The 17,611-nt window shown below is 34.1% G+C and overlaps 1 protein-coding gene across 1 annotated transcript in view; it reads left to right on the forward strand.

Annotated features, from left to right (window-relative positions):
- NCAM2 (neural cell adhesion molecule 2) overlaps positions 1-17,611 on the forward strand; it is a 281,301-nt gene that overhangs the window by 241,794 nt on the left and 21,896 nt on the right. The window contains exons 13-15 of the mRNA XM_086883383.1: positions 976-1,095; positions 3,177-3,298; positions 8,623-8,803. Of these exons, the coding sequence (XP_086739509.1) occupies positions 976-1,095; positions 3,177-3,298; positions 8,623-8,803 (423 nt within the window). The remainder of the gene's footprint in view (positions 1-975; positions 1,096-3,176; positions 3,299-8,622; positions 8,804-17,611) is intronic.

A 17,611-nucleotide genomic window follows, 5' to 3' on the forward strand; every position in this document is an offset into this window, starting at 1 on the left:
CCAGCATGGGTCACCCTAGTTCTTCAAGAATAGGCTACTTTAGCATGGTTCCCCCACAGCGTCACAAGTCCTACCAGGAAACCTACTCTGGCATGGGCTCCTTGAATGGGTCTGCAGGTCCCTGCCAGGAGCCTGTTCCATCACGGGCTTCCCATGGGGTCAAAACCCTCTCTCAACATCCATCTGCTATGCTGTGTGCCTCTTCCATGGGCTGCAGGTGGATCTCTGGATCCCCATGGTCTCCCATGTCTACCAGGCACTGCTGCATCTCCACAGGCTGCACCAGGGGCTGCAAGGGAATCTTAGCTTTGGCTCCTGGAGCACCTCCTGCCTCTCCTTCTCCACTAATCTTGATGTCTGCAGGGCTGTTCCTCTCACATCCTCATCCCACTCTCCTCTGGCCACAAATACATCTGCACAATAACTTGTTTATTATATTTATTATATTTATTATATGTTATGCACAATTTACTTATTATATTATTAAATATGTTATCACAGAAGGCTACTGTCCCTGATGGGCTCACTTAGCCAGCAGTGGGTCCTTCCTGGAGCCATCTGGGATTGGCTCTGTCAGACATGGGAGAAGCTTCTGGCATCTTCTTACAGAAGCCACCCTGTAGCAGCCTCACTACCAAAACCTGGGTGTGCAAACCCAATACACTGTGCTCACAATCTGAACATAAAATATTGATCCCCATCACGGTCCTCAATTGTTGCCTGTGGCTTCTGTAATGCTGACTTCACTGTTCCTTCAGAAGCATAACTTTCTCAGTCACAACAATGATTTTATGCAGATGGAAAAAGGACTATTAGCACTCAACAAAAAAGCTGAGTTTGAAATTAATGTACTGTCAGAATATGAGACTCGTTAATTTACAAGTGAAGAAAGCAAATTATGAAATTGTCTTGCTTTTATTTTTATAAATTTATTACTTCATCAAATTTTATACCTTTTTTTTTTCTTTCCTTTAGCTATGGTTTTTCTGAGCAATTTGGAACCAAATACAACATATGAAATCAAAGTGGCTGCTGTAAATGGGAAAGGACAAGGAGAGTACAGCAAAACTGAGATCTTTCAGACCTTACCTGTCCGTGAGTAATACTTGTGCTGTTAAATGAAAATTATTATTATAATAATATCTCTAGATTTGAATTATAATTCACTGTGGATCATGTTTCAGGTTTATAATCCACTCCCCAGTGTATTACATCAGTCTTTATATTGTTTCTCAGAAATCATGTTTTCTTATTCCATCCCTTTCAAGAAGTATGAGGGAACTTAAATTGGAGAATTTATCCCATTATCTTAAATTTTTGAGAATCAGAAGAGTCTTTATTTGATATAATGGAGCAAAAACCATTATATCAAATAATGATATATATGAGAGATACTGGAATAAGGAATTTTTCTCATTAACACTCAGGATATTAGCCACATCTAAGAGAAGTGAATCAGCCATTTCTGGAGACATTTCTTCACCGAACTATAGTGCTATTTTTCTGCAATTATCAAGCCCTCAAACAGAAATCTTAAGCTATAAAAGAAATTATGAGAATGAATTGTTTTAACTATGACTGCATGCAAATGAGAAATTCTATGAAACCAATTCTGTATTTGCAGTAACAAGATGCCAAAGATCCAGATTAAAATATTAAGGGCAAATAAAAAATATTTTTCTCTAATTATCTTTAAATAGAAACAACAGTAAATAAATTAAAAACACAGAGAGAAGAAAAGCAAAGGAACTACCAGATGGCAGTGTGTAGCAATCAAACAGACATGTGGAAATACATCAGCAGCTACTGCCAGACCAGTCTGTCATAAATCTGTTGCAACTGAACTGTTTCCTTAATGGGGCATTACTCAGTGTACCTAATACTGGCCCTAAGGGAATGAACAATAAAAGTAATGTAACTACAAAGAACAGAAAATATTTCTGCGAGATTAGATTAGATTAGATTTATTAGTGTATTATATTTATTATATTATATTATATTATATTACATTACATTACATTATACATTTCTTCTGTCCCAAAACGGTAACTTGGCAGCTTCCAAATATCTTTTTCATTGAAGCATACATATATTCTAAATATATTCCAGGACAGAAAAAATATTTTCCTATTACTTCTATCAATATACTTGATGGAAAAATGACAGCAACTGTAAGACGTTATACATATATATATATATATATATATATATATATATATATATATATATATATCTGTTATCTGACAGAAGGCTAGATAAGTTTTACATTGTGATCTAAGTAAGTTTATCCTTACTTTAATATGTGCTAAACACAAATATTACAATTATTTCCAAAGGAACAGTATCTCTCTGGATAAATGCACATTTACAGATATTTTGAAAATAAGACACTTCAGTATATGTTCATTTAGGATCTCCTTTAAACAAATGTAATAGGCATTGCATATAGAAAAGATAATCTGTGAATTTTTGGCTAGGAAAGGATCTTAAAGTGGCTATTAATCTTTTGATTGTATGTTTAAGACTACCTTTACCTTCTCATTATGACTAAGACATTTCGTTTTAGCTTTGAAAGTATTATTCTTTATATTTACTCTTGAAATTGACTTCTCTAAGAAGTTATTTTTGGATAACTTTTTATCTAATTTCACTTGGTACATTTTTTGGAGAGTAAATTTATTTTAAATTTAAAAAGTATTTCAAATTAGAAATCTCACATAATATTAAAGGTTATGCTCAAGTTATGGATGCTTACCTATAAGAGAGCATCTCTTAAACTTCAATATGAGTAGCAGGTTACCAACTTTGCTGAATTGATGACTAAATGATTTTGGAAAGAAATTCCATTTAAAAGTGTTGGAAGTCAGAAGGTCTCAAAGAAATTAATATTTCTTTCATACTTCACAAAATTTTGTTTCTTGGTATGAGGAACCTACATTAAAACATATTTCAAGCATAGTATTTAACATTCTTATACAGGCTGTTTTGTAGTGCCTGGAATGATCGTATTGATTTTAAGATTTTGATTAATATTATTATGGACAAGTTCCTAGATGTAATTAATAAGTCATCTCACTGCTGAATTTTTTTATTATTATTGTGTATTTTTTGTTTTCTTATTTATTTAAATATTTATTTAAATTTTATTTAAATATTTATGAAATATTTCTATTTAGGGGAGCCAAGCCCCCCTTCAATTCATGGACAACCAGAGAGTGGCAAGAGTTTTAAACTTAGCATAACTAAACAAGATGATGGAGGTGCCCCCATACTGGAATATATTGTCAAATACAGAAGTGTAAGTATTTCACTTAATCAAAATAAGTGAATCATGCTGGTTAATATCTGCTTTTAATGCAGAGAAAATTGTTGGTATTATTTGAAATTTACCAAAGTGGTTTGCATTCCAGAATTTTTTTTTTTTTAAAAAAAGATATAGTTTGTTTTCTCTTGTAACTAGGTTGCAGATGCCAGATTATAAAATAAAACTTGAAAAAAACCCCAAAACACTCATTTCTTCTTCAAGGTATACTGAAAATTCATCTTTTCAAGAGTACTATATTATTTTTCAGTTTCATAGTAAAAATGGGACATTAGTGTTCAGCTTTTAAAAACACAGTAAATTAGCAAACATTAAAATTACACACTTAAAGGTTGTTTGAACAGAAAATTTTAAATCTATTATAAATGCATCTATATTGATACAATGCTGTATTGCAGTGTTCCATATTAATTGTAAATTACTTTAATTACCTGGCCATATTTCCTATCTTCTGCATGAATTCCAAGTCTCATCTTACAAAAGCCAAATAATTAGCTCATTCTTGGGAATTTCATGAATTTCAGAGCATCTCTGTTCTTAGACAGTCATCAAGTGGAGTTTTTGGCATTCTGTCATCTAGACAGCCTTGTTTTTGTTTTCTCTCATCAAATCTGCAAGTTTAGAAAGCAGGCTTTCTTCCAGCATATAATCTATTAAAAAAAAAAAAAAAAAAAAAAAAAAAAAAAAAAAAAAGGTGTGTGTGGGTTTTTTATTATTATTATTATGAATAATGTAGCTAAAAGACTTTTTCTGCTGTACTATGTTTATAAATTATTGGATTGAAGAGGTAACTGCTGAACTGGCAAAAGTGATGTGTTTAATCCCAAAGTGTTCATTTTAAAAAAAATTTCCTTCCTTTTATCTGATTAGGCCCATTTTACCAAGGTGTTACAGCAGAATTTCATGTCCATTAAGAGTCTAGAAAATTGTGACTGTAACATTGTATATCTAAGCATGTTAAATGGAAGGTAGTATGGACTGTATTTATTCACACAAAGAAGAAATTTTTGAGAAATAAACTATAGAATCTGTTGTAATCTTACCAAAATAGGACAGTTCCTTAACTTGGTTTTTGTCACATTTCCTGAGGTTTGCTATAATGTAACTTTTTGATTACAGTCCATGGATTATCCGAGTGCTAAACCTGGTATGTAAGATTATTCTCCTATGCTAAATATAACCAAAGAAGATCAATAGCTCCAAATTAATTGAGAAATATTTGGTTGCACTCTTAAGGTTAGTCTGAGGGAATGACCAGAAGTTACTCTGCTATCACTGATCCCTAAATCTTAGTTGACCTTCTTAAATGCCTATCCATCCAATGGATACAGCTGACATAAAAGAAAAGTAATTGGAAAGATGACAAGGGTAGTAAAATATGGAATACAAGATAAAAATAGTGTTTTGTGAGATTGAACTTCCTAGTTAGATTACAATGTCTTTAAGTATTTACCACTGAGTACAAAATAAACTCTTTGGATGAAATGCATTCGAGCAACATATGGAATTTAATCTGTTTCTGTGATTAAAATAAACTACATTCCTTTGGTTCTACCCCAAAAATTTTTGGAAATCTGATTTTGATCTCATGTATTGACTAAGGTACAATATTATAGTATGAAGGATTACTTTTCTTGTGTGTTGTTGGAAGGAAAATGTGCAGTTTAAGCAGTAACTGAAAATTTAAAAGGTTACTGAAGAAGATAGCTTTTCCTTAGACCTCGAATCCTTAACTCCTTGAGCCTCCGGTTGAAAAAGTAATTTGACTAAATTAAAGGCCTTTCTACAACAAAAGAAGCAGAATAATTTCTGGTGCTTTAATCAGAAAGAATGAATGCTATTTAAAGTACATAATTATGTGTTATCTGTTGACTGCTTCTCTTTCCCATTGGTCGTGTTTAATTAGCTTTCCTGGAACTCTTGCCAGCCTCATTATTAGCACCTGGACCAATGTATTTGGTTTCAGACTTGCATGTTTGAAGAGCATGTTTAATAACAATCTATACATCAATGGCTTTTTCTTCAAAAAGTTAATTTGCCCATGTTTAAGTTTTATACAGATTTTCTTTTTTTTTTTTTAACTGGGGGAAGGACAGCCTTTAAGATATTAAAGCAATATTACATCCTGGTGAAGGGCAATCAGTAAGTTTTTTTCTGGCAATCATATATTTCATTCTGTTGAATATTCCTTTTCTAGCATCAGTTTCTTCATATTATGGGCAGGAATTATTGACAACAATCAGATAATAAGCAGCTTGACATTTTCTTCTGTATTCCAGAGTATTAGGCACTGTGCAATTTTTATGATTTAGTAGCCTCAATTTCTTTTTCATGCTGTTGCACTAAGACAGTTGAGACAACTTAACAAAGCTTCACTGATGGAGTCCAATGCTGATGGCACACATAAGCTTCAAAGTTACCTTAGGAAAGAATAGGAAGGGAGACAGTAAAGCAAGGGAAAATTGTTTCCCAGGAATCATCTGGAAAGAGGAATGGTGGGAATTCCCTAGGGAAGCATCCTGTCTGTTGCCAGAGATGACCAGCCAACCACACTTCTCACAGGAACTCTTTAATCATTTTTCATGGGGCCCAACTCCAGTCTCCCTTTGGTTCTTCTGCTGATGGTGCTTCCAAAGTTGATTGGGAGACACATGATGACGTGCTGGTGTTTCACAATAGGTGTCAAGCTTTATCCATGCAAATTATGGAAATGTGTACATGATTTGTGTTCTAATCCCTCTTTTTGCATTTCTAAACTAATAGTAAATCAAATGTGATATTATTGAGCTCTGCTTAGGGTAAAGTACTTGAAAACACAACATAGCTGAAATAACAGCTATAATGAAAGGCATAGAAGTTCCTTTTTGTTGTTTTTAATTTGTTTTGTTTTGTTTTGTTTTTATTTTACTTCTTTAAGAAGACACATGCAGACCCTGGAAGATTTCATCTGTTTGTGTTTAGAACACAACTTGCTTTCCAAATACATTATTTCTCTTTCGCCTAACTTGTGTTTGTCACTCTTCAAAAAAGTTTTCTGTCTTTGAACTCAGGGCTTGGACTTTGTTACCTTTATCTCAATTCACCCATTTGGTTTCAGTTTCAACTAAATTATGGTATCTCTGGCATAGCATATGCAGGTGTCCTGTTATATTTCAGCTCATTCATTATTTTTCACCCAAACAAACTGTGGAACACCGGCCTTTTCACTTGTTCTTATGTCTGCAGAAGTGCAGCCTCATTCTATTCATCTCATAGATTTTTGCAGTTTGCTTTCAAAATACTCATATCTCTGTTTGCAATGCTGCCTTTTTCTGCTGGAACTGTATTAGTCTGAGTATTTAGTTTTCAATTCAGCATACTGTTTTGGCTTTCTGTGTTTCTGAAACCCTTTGGAATTCCCTAGTATATTCACATGGTATCTGTGCACAATTATGAGATTATGTAGGGAATGAAACTTCTGATTCACGTTGATATTCTTGGGAATTTAGCTGTATTTTTTCTAACTCCTCCCATACCTCACCAATATAAACGGCCATTAAAATACTGTTCTACACAATGCTGCTATTCCTAATATCACCAAGGAGCATTTTCATATGCATATTGCAATCAGTATTAGCTCCTTTTATTTCAGCAGTGCTGTGCAAAAATATATCTTGTAAAAGTAATTTAGTATAGTGACAATGTGAGTGGATTCACTCAGGGTCAAGTGATTGCAATAGAAATTATCCATCAGGATGTGGAAAGATACCCTTTACAGAAAATATTATTTTCACTGTATGATGAACAAATTTTTTTTACTCCAGTGTATGTGGTTTTTTCATGATTTGTAATGGATCTACCATTCTGATATTTTCCATTAGTCTGTCACCACAACAAACTTTCACTTGGATGAAAATATTCCAGAAACAGGTTTTGTTGGATTTTAATCATTCTAAGAACTAACATGTGACAATTCCAATGCTAATGCAGAAAAAGCAAGATAGTTTATGAAAAGGTAAAGTCAGTATGGAAAAATCTTCAGGCTCAGGGCTGAAACAAGTAAATTATTGCAGCAGTGCACACAAGAGAATTTAGTGTGTCCTTTATTTTCTGAAGATGGGACAAAAAAAAGTAAATCATAAGAAACATGATTTGTCCCTGAACTCTCTAAATTAGATGCTGTTTTCTCTGAAACCTGTATCAATAAAGAGCAAAATGGTTCAGCAAAGAGCCTCAATATAAAATGCTGAGTAGTGTGCAGCTAAAAAGTTATACTTACAGGTATTGTAAGTTTGTTTGGGTTTAATTTTTCCAGTATGGTTTATATCCACTGATTGGGTCTGTGTTGCTGTATGGGTCGGATGGCAAGGATTTGTCTCTCAAGAGATATTTTAGCCATGTTATTGTATCTCTGTGTCTCATAAGAGTAGGACTGCATGTATTCTTACTGACTGTTATTGGTTGTCCTTTGAAGATGACTTTTTTGTTTGACTATATATATTGTTTTATTCTGCTACTTATTAGTAATCGTGTCATTTCTACTTGTATAAAAAAATAAGTAAATGCATTATGTACTCAGAGTAGCGATTGCAAAGGTAAGAACTCCAGGTTTATGAATGCCAAAATTAAGTTTTCAACCTAAGTCTTCATTTGTTCCCTTTGTACAGATGCCTTAATTAACTTAATTAACTATGGGAAACTATGAGAATCCTTTTCGTCTAGAACACAGTTTTAAAGATTTGCATGTATCCACTCACAGGTGTAGACATAGTACTTGATACTTTCCCAGTGTTTTTTAAATTCTTGCATACAACCTGGTTTGTGAAATGTTACTGTACTGTTACAATTAGTGTATATTTTCATTAAATAACTAATGTATGATATAAACACAACTAGACTCATGAAAAATTTAAGACTGGGTTTAATGGCAAGTTTCTTTGAATGAATATCGAGAAAAATGTAATTGAATTGTCTGTATAAAATAAACTTCTTACATAATTTATTTTTAGAATTTTATTATTGAAGTGATTAGCCTGCTGCTCTATAAAATAAAAAACAGTATTTGAGGAAAGAATAAATTGAAGCCATGAAGTTTAAAAGGATTGACCACAAAATTCCTTAAATCCACATTGTGGAAACATGATAAGGAGTAGTCAAAATTACAAAAGGCCTAAGTACTCAGAACTTCAAAATTAGATTATTTCAGTGTTCATAACCTCTGTAAAGGCAACTCCATATTTTTGTGCATCCTGTAGATACAGACTTTAGACAAATATTACCAGAGTTTGGGAGAATTAAAACAAATATTTTCATCTTCACAGAAAGATAAGGAAGACCAGTGGCTAGAGAAAAAAGTTCAGGGTAGTAGAGACCACATCATCTTAGAGCATCTTCAGTGGACGATGGGTTACGAAGTACAAATTACAGCTGCCAACAGACTGGGTTATTCTGAACCAACATTGTATGAATTCAGCATGCCACCAAAGCCCAACATTATTGCTGGTAAGTTAATTTAATTATGTTTTCTCTCTATGAATTATTTCCAATTCATAGTACACTGTGTGTAGTTGAGCATAATGTAACTGAAATCTTGGACTGGAAAAATGTGAGACCCCAGACTTCATTTTCAGCAAAAATTTGATTCAGAACCTTTAAATGGGACCCTGTCTCCCACTTTTCTCTTAGTAATAAAGTAATTTTTAAGTATAGAAGAAACATTGGTTCTTCAACCCTGTTGATGGCACTTAGCAAGAAATACAGTATTTAAAATACATCTGCTTTTTAAGTTGCCTTCTATTGCCTATCGTCTTGTTAAGCCAGTTATTTGCTAGAATTCTTGATTTCAGTTCCATCTCTACATGTGCTTTGAGCTACACATGTAATAAAGGCATTTATTTTAGTGTCTGATGATGTTTAGTCTTCAAATAGTCTTGTTTAGATACTGTCTAAATGATTCACCCTAACATAGTGACCAAACAGTCTTCTATGAGGCTGATTTACAAAATTTGAAATCTATAGAAACTTTGTTTATATTTTTAAGTGTGTAAACAGGAAGGTTTGAAAGTCCATTTAAGAAAAAGTCCATTTAAGCATTCTACTTAAAAGTGAGTGTATGAGTTTTAATATAAGGCTTCCCAGCATAAGGATTTATCTTGATGCAATAATGAAAAATTATTTAGTTAACAATAAATCTAAAATAAGGTATTTTCTGAAGTATTATGGGTAATTTTAATTTTTATAGAGAAAATGCTATGAGGAAGAGATTTCAAACTTTTAATTAAAATTATGAACTACATATTTAATATTTTTTTTTCTAATTAGATCAGTATCATCATTGCAACTTGAAAAATCTGCCCTTTTTCAAATTGTTAGTGTATTAAAATCAACAAAAAACTTGCAAAATAAATACAATGTAAAATGTAAACCATATCAATACCTATATTTCTATCTGAACACCTGACTAGCATTTTAACAATGCCAATGAGCTGAAATGAGTCATGGCCTTGTGTGCCATCAGAAAATTTTAAAATAACTGGCTATTTTTTTCTTGTCTATTTTGAGTTTCCTTCAAATATCTTTTCAGGAAAGTTAGCTCAAGATCTCTGCAAAATTTTTGAATATTCCATAGCAGTTTTTTTTTTTAATATTGGAAGCAACCTTACCTTTTATTTATTGAAAAGAAAACATCTTTTTAATTCATTCATAGACTCAGATTAATTTCTAGCACAAATATTTGTTTATGCACTTGAATTGAAGTAAAGTTGATTTGCATCTTGATTGAAATTCAAGGTCTCAATAGATTCTGAGTACTTTTTTTTAAACAGGCAGGGCCTTGTGATTGCCATCATTCAGAAATAAAATTTCCCACAATTGAAAAAGAAAAGGAGAAAAGAAATGTAGGCAAGCTCATTAACCCAAGGAAATAAAAATATCTGTCAAGTAGAAAAATAAGTAAAAACTTACTTAGGGAAGGGATAAGCCATTTTTCAATTTTGCATACTTGAAACAAAAAGATTACTTCTTTTGCAATTTATTCTAACTTTAGCCTTTTATAATTATGCAAACTCTTCCACACTATTGCCACAGCTGCTGTAGCAGAGAAACTTAACTCTCCCCTGTAAAGTATAACATAGGTGGTCTCTAGACATCCAAGTAAAAAGTAGCTTAGTTAATTTAATTTCTGAAGAAAGATAGAACATTTCTCTCTAAAAACAGTTTTATAGGTTCTTAGGGGCTTTATCCTTTCAGTACTCTCCCATAGCCTCTAAGTAGTTGTAAGAAGTCTGTTACACTATTTAACTTCAAGTCTTCTTTATATGAATCATTACTGCAATTATAATTGTGGAACTAATCAGTTTCCTTGATAATTGTTTTTTCAAAGCCTGAAAGAAGAGTGTGAAATTCCCATCATAAGAACATTCTGTAGCTGATTTTTAAAAGTATGTCAAAAGATATTTAGAATCAGTAGAACATTAATGTTCATATTTATGAACATTATTCTTGTTTTGAAATGGCATAATATTATAATCACAATATATTACATACATATAGATATAATGCTGCAAAAATATGAATGCAGTCTATTAAAACATGATTGATTTTGTGTATAAAATGCTTAAGGTTGAGCAGAAATATTCTTTCTGATGTCAGTTAACTCTGATGATGCACTATTTGTGTGAGGCTTTGTATTGACAGCTAGGTGTCTACAGATGAGTTTTGAAAAGGACATAGGCAACAAGACTGAAACTGGTACACTTTTGAATGAAATCTGCATCATTTGTCCCGTGTTCTCTTAGTAGCTACATTAACCAAGGTTTCCTTTCATATTATTAATGTAATCAATAGAAAAGCCTCCAAGACTCCTGAAGGTTTTCATCTGTATTTGCCAAAATCTGTGGTACTTCAGCTGAACTGAGTGTTTATGTCTGGCTCTAAATTTACAAATAAATAAATAAATCTGTAGATTCTGTGTATACAATCTCATGAATCTTACTTATCCCAAGAGAATTTTACAATCCCCTAAGTATGTTGTAGGTTAACTATATATAACATAGTACCCTGCTGAAGTGTGTGCAAGCTAATGCAATAAATCAGAGAACTGAAGGGAGATGGAAGCAAGGATATGTTGTGTGTCCTTCAGTAGGTGCTAAGCAGGGACATAAGAATTGTGACAAGAAATAAGACTTTGCTTCTAAATTCTGAAGGAGGAGAGTTTTTTTGTGCTTTCAAAATCCATTGGATATCAAGCAGAAGTTGTAATCCCCAGGGACAGGAACTGGAAGCCAAAACTCCACTTATGTGAATATGCAACTCCTGTGGGCACTAAATCCAGAGCTTCTGCTTCCTAGGGAAGTGCACAAGTTCCTGGCTGCCAGTCAAATTCCATGATAATACAATATGATGATCTTCCAGTAATAGTCTTAGGTCTGGGAAGGAGCTTGAGGCTGCAAATTGCTCTCTGGCATCAGGGAGGTGCATAAATAAGACAGACATTCCTTTAAATTTTCACATGGTTGGCCTCTGCAGCCTCCAAATGTAGCTCTACTTTGCTTCATAATGTGTGTTCCTAGGCCTGTAACACAATATCCATTCACTGAGTCACATTTGTGATTAGTTCCTCAGAATTTGTAATCCTTGTAATGAAAGTTTCCTGGTTTTCTGAAGGGTTTATCATTGGAAACTTGCACTGAGGTTGAGAAATGCCCATCAAACCTTCTTAAAACATTTTGCTTTGAATAATTGTATTTCTAAATCTATTCATGTATATATATATGAATAGATTTATTTAGATTTATATATATATATATATATATATATATAAACCATTTTTAGAATCATGTTTGGAGTAAAGAGTGGCTCAGTCTTAAATGTCTTGTTATGTGTTCCAAAATCTCACTAGGGATGTCAGTTAGCAATACTTGCAGGCAGGTACAACTCTAACTTCAGTGTGTTTGCCTCTGAGTGAAGTATTTATCACGTTTTTAGTGCTGATTTGTAATGTTTTATAAAATTTTCTTCTGGCTTAACTATACTGTTAAGCTTCCAGTCCTGTGGTATTCTCAAAGGAACTGTGTGCTTTAGCTCTTTATCCATGTTAGCAGAGCATGGACTAACCTCTGCAGCCATAAAAACCACTGGGAGCAACTAAAGTCCATTAGCTCTCAGAGCTGACTCTACAGCCCATTTGTATGGGCCCTTTCACTCTTTCTCTGCAGTGAGAAGCCAGAGATCCTGTCTTTGTACCCCACAGCTGGTACAGAAGTGTCCAAACCTGTTGTCATTCTGAACCATTACAGCTGCAATCTAAAAACACATGTACAGGTTTAGACTAAATCTCAAAAGAAGATGGAATGGAAGGTGCTAAAAAAGATCCTTTCTGCAAGTGTTAAATATATTTTCAGGAATTACCAGCAGATTTATGAAGGTGCCATTTTCCAAAGGCTCTTATCCAGGCAGTGCTATTACTTTAAAAGGGCAGTAGATATATCAAAAAATGGTTCCAAGACGTGTTTTATCACAGTTTTTTTTTCTTCTTCACTTGAATCTAATAAATTGGTTCAAGGGTGGGAAAATGAAAAAAAAAAATTTGGGATAACAAGAATCTCTTAGATCCATTTTTCTTACTTTGTGATATTGGTTGTTTGAGGATTGTTTTTTTGTTTGTTTGTTTGTTGTTTCCAATACTGCATGAACTGTGAGCGTAATTTTTTATTTCTATGCCTGAAAATGTTTTAATCCCTTGAACATCTCATTTATCTTTTTACCATGAATGTGTATCACCACACTTTAAATTGTATAGTGGGAGGCAAAAGAGGGACAATAATACATAGTATTTTCTCATCATCACAAGCAGAAAACTTGATAATGTCAAACATGATATTTATCAGTAGTTTTTACAAAAATACAATGGGATCTGCAGTGGTCTTGATGTGAATGAAAAATAAAAGTAGCTCTTATCATTGCTTCAGGTATGTGTGTGTATATTTGGGTTTGCATTTATGTATATACGTTTTGTGATGTATTTTTGATGTATTACTAGAGCTATTACTAGAGCTATTTTGTGATGTATTATTTGAGCTATATGGACAGTGTTTTGTTACAACAGAACAGAACAGAAGCTAGGATAATGTTTTTCATTCAAAAATTCAAGATTAGTAATTACAGCAAAACAGAAACAAGTTTCCTTGATTCTCAAAGTTTGATTTCAGGGGAAGTATTTTCCTTAAATTTTGCTTTCGGTCAAACAATTAGGTAACATTTTCGGCGTAGAAGTAAATACTATATCTATGTAGCTGGGATAAGTTTTTGTTCCTGTCACCTCTTGGAACCAAAGAGCATATTCCCTTGCTGCACCCTTTCTCTCACACCCCTTCAGCCCATGGGCTGTGTAGGTGCCCTGGCTCCCTTGTAGTTTCCCTAGCTCTAAAGGGTGTAGCCCCCTTTCTCTGAAGGATTGACTTGCCCCTGGCCATGCGTCCACTAGGAGCAGCCAAAAAGCCACCTTCCTCACTCATGGTCTGTTCTCCACTACAAAAGTATGTAACTTTTGTTGACTGACTCTTCCTATGGGCAAACTTCCAAACTGAACAGCTCTTGTGTCCTTTGATACACATTCCCTAGATTTTAAATCTTTTCATATCTGTTTGAAATCAAATTCCATGTGATTACAACCAAGGCTCAAGGTCAGCGTATCACATGAGAGCAGGCTTGCATGGCCAAGGCCTCTGCTGTCATTTCCATTAACCTTTCTTGCCTCGAGAGCACATTGCTGTCTCTTGTTAAACTTGGTGTCCAACAGGACCCCCAGGGCCTTTTCTGCAAATCTGCTGTCCAGCTGTGTGGCCCTTAGCTGTGAACTGGTGACCAGGATTGCTTTTTCCCAGAGGCAGAGGATTGCACTTCCTCTAGCTGAACTATGTTCTAGCTGAACAATGGTTCTTGTCAGCCCATTTCTCTGGCCTGCCGAGGTCCCTCTGCATGGCAACACAACCATCTGGTTCCTCAGCCACTCCTCTGAGATGTGTGTCATCAGAAAATTTGCTGAGGGGCCCCATCACACAAATTGTTAATGATGTTGAACAGGATTGAAACCCATACTGATCCCTGAATTGGCTCTTGGTTCTTATTCTCAATTCTAGGAAAAGTTATGTTTCATCATTGAAAATTAAATTAAGGGAGTTGTGGGGACTTTTAGTCTTCTATTGTATTCTTTTTCCAAAGAAAAAGCTAGAAATGCTGACAGTAGGTACTTGACCCAGGACCAAATGTCATCATTTGTGGCTTACAAATTGCCTGTTTTAATCTCCAAAAAAAGACTGTAGAATTTTTCAGGATTGGCCTGATTTTAAGTCTTTGACTACACTGCCTTTCCATTTGTGTGTGTGTATATGCCACAGTTTGTGGCTTCTGATAATGTTTGAATATAGCTGACAATTTTTTCTAAATTTGTCAGAGAATGGAGACTACAAAATTAAAACATTCCTGTTATTTCTTTAAAAAGTCTTATCTGAGAATAGAAGTAAAATTTTCTGTAGTACAGTAGGCAAAATATTTTATTAATCTCTCACATGCTTCTGACAATTGGAATGATTTGGAAAAGAGTAGTTGAAATTTTCTGACCCTTGATCCTTACACCAACCTGGACAGACACAGTAAATTTAAACCACAAAGCAAAAAGGAAAAACACAGAAGAACTTTGAAATATTTTCACAGGTAAAATTTCCATTTCACAGATCTAAAATTTCAAGTCAGTAATTAGTATCTCTTTTGTACGACTTAGTGCATTACAGGATTTCTCAGTCTGTCTCTACAGATCTGACTAGTTTGGGTTTTAGCTGAACCTAAAATGAAGAACAAAATGCAGAAGTCAAAAAGGAAAGGCTGTGGGATGTCAGTCTCCTTGGAGTTCTGATCATATACCCAAGGCAAGGAAGAGCTGCAGCATTATCCTTGTTAAGTTACCTGACTCATTTTCTCATAGGCTGAAGGATATTTTAATTCCAAAATAAAAATTTGAAAATGAAGGCTTTTGTCTGACTTTCATGTAATGGAAGAATAATTTTGTTATTTTATTTTCTAAAGAGAATAGAGAGATGAAATGCATCTTTGAGATCTCCTGCTTTGAGAAGTTGGTAGGACTCACACCAATCTGATTAATTAATATCTAAAATTTCAGAAAGATAACACCCCCCACAAAACCTATTTGGTTTTATTTTGCAAACCAGTACTAGAATTTGCTGAATAAGAGCCTTTTCTCATAAAATCTTGGAGATGATCATTCTTGAAAGCAATAGGGCATATTCTTGCTCTAGGCTAAAACCAGCTGTTTGCTAAATTCACTGCAAAGACTAAAGTTATTACATGGGGATAGAAATCCCTCACTAAAATTGATCGAACCTTTTTGATGTGAATCAGAGAGACAAAAAGGCTTGCACCATCAAAGATGTTAAGGGAAAAAAATTACACTATTTTTTATAAAATCTAATTCTTACAGTACAGCTATCACAGACATTAACTACCACTGAATAGCAGAAGAGAAGCAATCAAAGAGCTATTCTGTATTCTCAGAATTTCTGCTTCAAAAGGAGTTTAATTTTTTTTCTTTTATCATATGAATTTTAGTTTGCTCATCTTTTTGAATGCTATGAAAAAAAAAGAAAATCACCATAGATGTTGAATGTGGAAGTAACACAGGGGCTGGAGCTGGCTCTGTCACTTCAGCCTGCTCCAGGAGTGGGTCACACCCCAGGAGCAGGATGACCCAAGGTGCCACTAGAGCACTTGCTCTATGGCTTTTTGGCTGTCAGTCTGTGCTCTGAGGAGACAAGGACAGAGGGAGGTCTTTTGCATGGGATAATAGAGGATTTATTGCTCTGGGGAATCTTGGGGGCAAAAGACAATGTGAGCATGCAACAGCTGAAATAGGGAGACAGTTCAAAGGGAGGGTACAAAGCATCAGCTAATCAGAGATACCCTGGGGAGGGTAAAAGGCAGGGTTCACAAAATCATCATCCAGTGAGGGAGGCAGGGGGGAAATTGGGTCACATGGATTAATCCAACATTGAAATTTAGGGGATTTCAGAAGTGGAATTCCAAGCATGTGGTGGGCCTAAGACAGATTGACAGGAGACTCAGGGTGGATTGACAGTGTGGGGTGGGAGGGTCTCATTTGGACCAAACCATCACCTTGGGCAGTAACAGAACATACCATTAATGAGGAACACACTGCAACATGGAAGTGTAAGGCCACATTTTACAAGTATTCCACTCTAATCCTAATTACTTGTTGCAGGTAATTGCTAGCATTATGATGCTTTTTATTAAAATAATCCTGAGCGACAATTAAAAGATGAAATGCTTAGGTATATTCTCTAAAAATACTTAAAAGCGTAATTATTGTAGTAAATGTGGAAGTTTAATGTGCTCAAGGTTTGTGGGGTTTTTTTTCTATGAGGATATGGACCAAACTATTTAAGTCTTAAGAAAAAGAACTGGTTGTGAATTTTGAATGTCTTGAACACAATATGTATCATTGAAAACACCACAGTAGAAATACAGGTGAGGATGGAATAAAGTCCATAATTGTTCCTAGTTTATTTATATTGCTGCCTTTTCTACTTGATAGTTATCTACATATGATAGTTCCCACACATATACTTGTGCAAGAACAAGGACATTTGTGTGATAATGCATTGGTTAGATATTATGCATATGAGACTATACTTAGCTTTATAAATTTCATCTGCTTTCCATTACAATTTCTTAAATCAGTTTTAAAGTAAAGATTTAACGAAGGTTACTTCTCATACTGCATAAGGTTTTGTACACTTTAATTTCTTTTGAAGTCTTTTTTAAAATATTAGTTTAGGACTTATATTAGTCACTACCAATATAATTATTGTGTCACTGTAGCTGGAAAAAAAAATCTAGTCAATACACTATATATTGCATAAATTTGACTGTATTATTTGCTAAAAAGTGAACCTTAAATAGAAATATTTGTACAAAAAATATATTCAAACTTTGAAATTTTAACCAGACATACTATGAGGATGTGAATGTCTAAGAAGCTACTTTGTTCCCACCCCAGTGTCAAAGTCAATATCTAATTACCAGCTGCATGTGCTAATTGCATGGGTCATTCATATTTTAATTGGACCTGTGTCCATATTATTGAAGCTAGTTTTCATGGTAGCCCATTGTGGACTCCTACAATAATTCAGGAACAAGATAAAGCCATTAGCAAGGAGAAACAGATAAACAAGTTTGTCTCTTATTGTGTACGATTGGAACCTTCTTTTTGTGTAATTA

This window comes from Cyanistes caeruleus, chromosome 3, assembly GCF_971803275.1.
Source record: "Cyanistes caeruleus chromosome 3, bCyaCae1.hap1.1, whole genome shotgun sequence".
Taxonomy (NCBI): Eukaryota; Metazoa; Chordata; class Aves; order Passeriformes; family Paridae; genus Cyanistes; species Cyanistes caeruleus.